The following is an 8,083-nucleotide window of genomic DNA, read 5'->3' on the forward strand; positions in this document are numbered from 1 at the left end:
ATGGCCATTTAGGAGCTTGTCAACCTCGTCTCAACATATATGTAGAAAAATAGACAAAAGACATTTAGGAATAAGATAGAGTAGTTAAATGTTGCATAAGGTGTTGAAATGGAACAGAAACACAAGGGTGCGCATTACGTGCGAGTGCACACGGCACACATGCATCTGCGTAGCGTGCTCCAAAACACGAAGAATGGTAGGTATTGAAATCGATGTTTCGATCAACTTTCTGTTGGGTTTTTAGCATTCTTACACTCCTAAGTGTACATGCAACCCTAAATACCTTGGATCTATGTTTTCTCTATTATACATGAAAGTATGATCTTTCCAAGGTATTCATCCTAACTAGCATAATAACATTGATTCATATGAATATATCAAGTTAGAATTACATACCTCTTTGATGTAGAATGTCTTCATGAAGCTTGAGTGCCTAGTGCCCCAAGTGTGACACCTCAAATGGTTCACACAACACCAAATACACTTGGAATAACTTGAGAGAACATACACACTTCATGAAATCGGCTAGCCCTTTCACACATCCTCTAGTGCCCATTTTGTCAACAATAAGATGCTTATATAGTTAGTGACAATTAGGGTAAACCCTAATTGTCATGGCTTTCCATTTCCTTAGATCCATGGGTTCAAATATACCACGGAGCATCCATGGAGCATCTTATGGGTTTTAGCCCAACTTGACAATCCATGGAGCATTAGCCCACAATCAACCCATATATTTAATTAGTCTTCTTTTGATCACTTAATTAATACTAGATTAATTCTTGATCAATACTAATTAAATAATCTTATTAATATATTAGAACTTATAATATATTAACCAACCTTAAGTGTTATTTCTCTCATTATAGTCTATCCAAACGCATGATGCAATGCAACCCAAATGGACCATGCCGGGTCGGGTCAAGTCTTATCAATTACAGTTATGAACTTAGACATTAATCCAACACTTTCAACACAATAACCATATAGGGATGTTTGACTAGGCTTATATAACATAAATAAGTAGTCCATTTCGTCTAAAACATCACCAATTTACGGATCGGTTAAAACTTTAGAAAAAATTTCGAAACTCAAAAATTCAAAATGAGGATCAATGGATGAATTAAACTCGAAATTGAGTATCTAGGAAGTAAAATCGGTAGTATAGGAGACTTAATTACTCGTCCATTTCACAAAAACTTACCAAAATTCATCAACTGATAAAAACTTCAATAACCCTAAAACTCGGAAAGTAAGCTTAAAATTTGAAGTTCGGATTAAACATAGATGATACCTAGAAATAAGAGGTCAAAGGAGATGAAGAAATCGAAGATTGGAGGTAGGTGCGCAATGCGTGCGTTGTGCGCCCAGTCGAGACAAAAGAAGAGAGGGGACTAAGGGAATGCTGGAAAAGTGCATAATAAAGCCAAAAATCGACTTTAATGTTGATTTGCTACAAATGTGTGGCGCGCACATCGTGTGCCCGATGCAGATGTTCAAGATTTTTAAATTCTTTTCATCCCCAAAAACCTTTTTACCCTAGATATTAAAACCTTTAGGAAATTAATTAGAAGACTAAGGAAAAATGAAGATAGATTTCCTTGAAATAATGGAATTTGATGTTGGCCCTCGGTTTATGCATCTATTCCCGTTTCACCTCCGATCGACACCCCCCCCCCCTGATGAAAGTGTCCGTTCCTTTTCCATTGGTCGACCTAATGAATGAACTAAGAAGACGCGTTCCTTTTGTCCATCTGATAGATTTGACACAAACAGTCCCTGTGTTTAATCCTTTATATTAAAACTGACCCCTTTCACATAAATCCTTTCAAGGCAAATCATATTGGACTTAGTCTTTACAAAATGGTCCTTATGTTGTTTTTAAAAGATCAAAAATAGTCCCTTTTGGTTTAATCCAATACAAAAACAAATTCTTTGAGTTTGATATTTTACCAAACAAACTCGTAAATGTTTTGAAGTCCAAAAGTGGTTAAGTTGCGGGATGTCACACCGGTGCATGTCGGTGTACAGGGAATGGAGTGATGTTGGCTACTCGGAGAAATCTTAACAAAATATATGCTTAAAAAAAGAAGTAAACTCAAGTATATGGGTACAGTATGGTGTTTACCCGACTTCAAACTATTCTTCAACTTCGGTCAGGAGCATCTTCGCATCATTCATCACCAACTTAGCATCATCCACTTATCAACAAAAACTAATTATCATTCATTTAGTTGCTGATATGGTTGTAAAAGAATTGAATGAACACGGAGAAGAGTTTGTTCATGTCCGTTCGTTTAAGTTAGCCGAACAAACAAACAATAAAACGAACGAGTTTTCTTGTTCATGTTTGTTCATTTAGCAAATTATCGTGTTTGTGTTTGTTCGTTTGTGTTCATAAACATACTAAATGAACAAAGATAAACAAACACATTGAACATATATGAACATAAACAAACATATAATATAGCAATGTTATAAAAAACAATTGAACATATATAAACATAAATAAACTTAAACGAACGAACAAACCGACCCTAAACGAACGTTTAAGAACATAAATGAACTAACGAGATCATTGTTAATATTTGTTCCTTTAACTAAACGAACACGAATTTGTGTTCATATTCATTCATTTATTAAATTAACGAATCTAAATGAATTTCCTCCCGAACGATCAGCAGCGAGGCTACATATTAATAAGGTAGGTCACTTGACCTACCTTATTATTTTTTATTATTATTATAATAGGTTATATATAATCAAAATATTGTGACTTACCTTAATCATTTTAAACAAACTACCCTAATTGTTTTGGTAAAAAGAAAGGGTATAAATCATATTTGAAAGCTCATATTATATATTTTAATAGCCCAAATTTTTTGAAGGTATACTATAATATACATAGCCAAATACAAACTAAATTAAAAATAAATAAATAAATAAACAAACATGGTGAAAAGTCATGAGCACACCCTTGACACATTGATCCTTCACAATCATTAATCATTAGTTAAATTGTGCCTATTTGTTGTCATATATTAAAAAAAATCTTATAAAATATTAATAATGATATAATTGTAAAAATTTATCAAGATATAAGAAATCGTCGAGTACAATTTTAAGAAATTTAAATTATTTTTTTTCTTATACGATCCGATCCGGAACCACAAATAGTATTTTTTTTTTTGATATTTTTCATTTTCTATCGGTTTCATTTAAATAGTGAACCATGTGGTTTTACGTGCTAGACTCACTACGAATGATTCGTTGAATGTTCAATTTGTTTATGGCCCTAGTTGCCGATGGACACTTCATATACCACCAGTTATTTAAGCATTCGCAGGGCCACTAGACACCCCCGCCAAATCAGTCCCATGACCAACCTAAGGATTATATGTAAAATCTCCCTCGACGATTATCGTTCCTTGTTGCTAAGCATACAAGGGCAACTTTTTTGACATCATTTAAATCTTAAAATACATTGACAGCAAAGTGATGATTAGAATTTTAAACACAAGTTATGATTTTTCAATTCCACCAATGCGATTGATATATTATGAAGAAATTAAAGTTATGTAGCTAGAGAAAACCAAGATATAATAGTATTTTGGAAAAGAAATAATAAGATTAGCATTAGCATTAGCATTCCATAAGATTTTTGAGACAAAATGTAGCTAGAGAAAACCAAGCAATGAGGAGAAGAGAAAAGGAGAGAAGACCAATTAAAAATGGCCAGCCGACAATGGCAATACCGAAACAAGCCATGAGAGTAAAGGGTAGAAATGATTTAACGATGGCCAAAGCATCCACCCAGTGGCCCTTGAAGTTGAAAAGGACAAGAGCAGCCACGTTCATCATGTTCCAACTCATTGATCCCCCATAACAAATTCGGTTGAGAATGTTGGCAACAAAAGAGTGGGAATTACATGTGAAGAGGTTGTATGATTTGTGCTCAAACTGCCGCCTACTTGACCGGATCGCATCATCCCAACTTATAGCCGTTCCGTTTTCTGAATGCTTGTAACGGTACTTGCATGTGTGCTTCGCAAGGCTTGATGGGAAGCAGCACTACATACATACATACATACATACATACATACACTTCAGTTAATAATAGCAATAATTAATGGTGATATTGACATTATCATGTTGTATCAGTCAAGATGAAAGTAAGATATGCTATAATAAATAAATAAAAAGTACACTGCTATTTCTTGCTCTTTCTCCATTTTAAAACCAAAACCAAACCCAAACCCAAACCCAGAAGGGGAAAAAGAAAAACAAACAATTTTGTTCGAGTTTTTTCCATTATTTTTCTAGATTTTAATTTTTCTTCTTCTGGTTGCATAAAGCAATAAAATAGCAATTCAATACATAGACATGTTGAAATTAGAATCAATGAGAACATGAAGAAGATACTTGTTGGGTTTTGTAATATAGAATAACAAAAAAAACGTTCCATAAATTTATTTCAAATCAATAGTCCAACAAAAACCTAAACTTTTTCCAGCTTTGTTAAAACCCCAAAGCCTTTGAAAACGATTCAATATTTTTTGAATTTGGTTTGGTTTTTATTTTTCTGCACCTGCCTAGAATATTTTTGCAGTTACATACATACTGAAAAATTCAACAAATATCTTTTATGCTTTCACGGACTCTCTCTGACTTCAAGAGGTTCGTGTGATCCATTGCAAAGGATTGTTATTACTTTAAGCAAGCTAAAACCAAACCGGTTGAACCCAAAAAAAAAAAAAAAAAAAAAACGGAACCGAAGTGTAGTCAAGCTTAATACCTGGTTGCGGTCAAGTTGAATGTAACGAGCGACACCACCATAAGCAAAATCATCAACAGTCACAAGGTTGGAACCCGAAAACTCCACCACAGCTCCATCCTCCATGCATAACCCAACATGTCCAATGAAAGGAGCCAACCACGAGACAATTGGAAGTGGGGTCCACACCAAACAACATGGAAAACTTCCTTTTGTTGGGTTGATTTCCCCAAGAGGCCATAAATCATGCTCAATATCTTTCCTATAACTCCCGTGCTCTTCGACATCAACATCAACATCAACCGCTGCTACTGGCTTCATGCTAAAATATCTACAAAACAAATCCATTCGTGTCTTGTCAATGGGACAAAAATTGCGGTTTTTTTTTTTTTTTCTTTTTCTTGTCAAGGACTCCTTCTCAATCTCTTGATTGTGCAAAAGACATGAACGCCCTCCTTTCCCGTGTAACAAATGCACCTACCTCTAGGGAAGTCACAAATGATAAAATGCTAGATGCAAGAAATAGCGATGTTTATAGTCATGTAATTCAATTTACTTCTATTACATCATTGTAGTTACAATTTTTGTCTTATCAAGACATTGTTCTTTGAATAGTCTACCAAATTATAGAATCATTATTAGGGCATTATACTTTGAAAGATCTGCCCAATTGTAGCAGTGAAACTTGTGTTTATATTTGGATAATATTGCTATATATAATTAGAAAGATTTTTCAAAGTACAAGTACAATGAGCCATAAAGTAGAATGCTATAACAAACATATCAATGAAAGCATGTTGCTATTTTTTGCATTTACCTAATAAAAAAACATATAAAGTAATAAAAAGAAACAGTTTTAGATACCTTGAGAGCTGCCACAACACAAGCTCTCGATTTCCGGCGTTCAAGTTCAATCCAACCTCGAGAAATGGAAGCACGTTGCTACTTTTTGCATTTATCGAAAGTCGAAACAACTAACAATGTTCTTGTTGATGAGGATATGAAGGAAATTGGAATCACAAGAAAAGAAATATTTGCAATCTTTAAGGGGCTCCAAACGTGTCAGATCCATAAAATGACACCTTCCTTACAATAGATGGCCCTGTAGCTGTAACAAACACAAACACAAAAAAAAAAACAAAACACGGTTAATGGTTGACAATAGAACAAACAACAAAGTTTGACAATACTTGAATATGCCTATTAAAGTTATTGATTAATATACTTTCCGAAAAGAACATTAGAGATTATACATACATCTATACAAAAAAACATATTTCGTGTCAGTTGCATAAATTGGTAACAAGTGAAACATTTAAATCTTGGGGTGGCCTAGTGATGATCACTTTGGAGTTGCCCAAGTTCGAATCCCATGGATGACTTGCAACGTTCCCTTATACTCCTCAATACACAACTGCTAATATACTTCTACTGGTAAGAAAAACCAAAACCAATTTGTCACAATATCAAGATTTATTAATTACCATCCCTATAAGAAATAAGTATTGTTCTTTACTAATAACACAGTTCACAAAAAAAAAAAAAAAAAAATTAGAAGTAATAAACACCCGAAAATATACTGAGATACCAACATTGGTGTCATTTTACTAAAATTTAAAATTCATCAAACAAAAGCCTCATATCTCTGGCTTTATGCATTAAGTCCTTTAATTTTTTCTTTCTGCATCAAGTCAAAAGGAAACAACAATAATAATTTACCAGATTTATTCATGTCCCCATTAAGTAGTAAGTACATTGGATAAAAAGGAAACGGCACCTTAAATTGCATACTCAATCTTCCGAAAAATAAGTTTGAAGACAAAACAAACAGCAATTTGAACAATGAGACATTGAAATATGAGGCAGGTTCTCTGAACGTACATTGAAGCATTAGAGACAATAAGTTTCAAGATAACTTTGCTCTACATTAAAATCGATCCATCTGCAGCTTTTAGTGGACGGAAAAGAAATCCACAAATATTACCCTACAAATTTAACATCCTAACCCTATATTCTACATGAGAATCATCCAAAAATAAATCCCAAATTCACCATTAACACATACATAGAAGGTCAAACAAAGTCCAAGTAGCTGTTTTCCACAACTTGAATCCCAAATTTATATGCTTAAACGAAAATCCAGACAGCTAAAATGAATGATAAAGTAAGATCTGAGCAGAAAACGAAGTTACCTGTCGTTGGTGTAGAACATCCAAAGTAAGGAAATGCATTCAAACATGAGGGAGACAAGTATCATACGAAGTTGCGAGAAGGATGAAACAAGAATCATGTGAATTTAAGGGGAAGCTAAATTTTAGTAAATTATCCGTGAGTGAGGGTGTATTACTGTATTTATTTATTAATTCGTGAAATGGAAAACCGGCTGTAATTTGGGATTGCGATTAGGAAGGTGCATGAACCCAGACACCATTGGCGGTGGGCTAGATTGACTTTCCTCCGTGATTTTATTTGGAAAAGGACAAAATTACGTTAAAATTATACTCTATGATTTTGGTTAAAAAAACTTTTTGTAGCGTATCTATAGTTTAATTTTGGACAACACTTAAAATTACCTTTATGCCTTTATAATTTATTTATTTTTATTTTTGTAATTATTATAATACTTAAATTGTTTAAAGAAAATTAAAATCTCTCTCTCTCTCTCCCTCCCTCCCTCCCTCCCTCCCTCCCTCCCTCCCTCTCTCTCTCTCTCGTATACAATCTTATCCCATCTCTTTTTCCCCGATATAAGCTTTTATCTTCTCAAATATGTCTACATTCAACCGAAACACATCAAAAATCTTTGAAACCAACCACATTTCTCCATCGAAAGATCCCTAACTCACCGGAGTACAACCCTCGTCCATATACTCGAAGTCTGTTGGAACGCTAGCAACAATTTGGTTCATCTGCTCCTGCTCCGACGATAGCTTCGCCTAACATTGTCAAATTCCTCTCAAACTTCACCACAATTAATCATTGGAATCTCAACACTAATATCCTCTGACAATCCATGTTTCGAACCCTAAGAACTGGTTTTCTTTCTTTTTTTCAACTTTGACACAACATTTTCTTGTTTAAATCGAACATTTTTCCAATTTCGTTCAATGTTAACAATTTTCTATTTGAAACCGTATAAATATAATTTTTTTTTACTTTTGAAACCGTATAAATAAATTCCTCTCAAACTTCATCACAATTAATCGGTGGAATCTCGACACTAATATCCTATGACAATCCATGTTTCGAACCATAAGAACTGGTTTTCTTTCTTTTTTTCACTTTTGACACTAAGTTTTCACTTTTTTT

General features: G+C 33.8%; 1 protein-coding gene across 3 annotated transcripts; it reads right to left on the reverse strand.

The window, feature by feature from the left end:
- Window positions 1-3,608: 3,608 nt before the first annotated feature.
- Window positions 3,609-7,195, reverse strand: LOC111883332 (protein REVERSION-TO-ETHYLENE SENSITIVITY1). 3 transcript variants are annotated; one of them, XM_042902540.1, is made up of 5 exons: window positions 6,967-7,195; window positions 6,032-6,202; window positions 5,639-5,882; window positions 4,796-5,105; window positions 3,609-4,071 (listed from the first exon to the last, which is right to left on the reverse strand). In XM_042902540.1, the coding sequence occupies exons 4-5, from the start codon at window positions 5,093-5,095 to the stop codon at window positions 3,643-3,645; spliced, it is 729 nt and encodes a 242-aa protein (XP_042758474.1). In that variant the 5' UTR covers window positions 5,096-5,105; window positions 5,639-5,882; window positions 6,032-6,202; window positions 6,967-7,195; the 3' UTR covers window positions 3,609-3,642. The 3 variants fall into 3 exon arrangements, with proteins under 3 accessions (XP_042758474.1, XP_023735436.1, XP_023735431.1); XM_023879668.2 differs by having other exon boundaries at window positions 6,032-6,205; XM_023879663.2 differs by lacking the exon at window positions 6,032-6,202.
- Window positions 7,196-8,083: the final 888 nt, after the last annotated feature.

Source organism: Lactuca sativa, chromosome 5 (assembly GCF_002870075.4).
Source record: "Lactuca sativa cultivar Salinas chromosome 5, Lsat_Salinas_v11, whole genome shotgun sequence".
Taxonomy (NCBI): domain Eukaryota; kingdom Viridiplantae; phylum Streptophyta; class Magnoliopsida; order Asterales; family Asteraceae; genus Lactuca; species Lactuca sativa.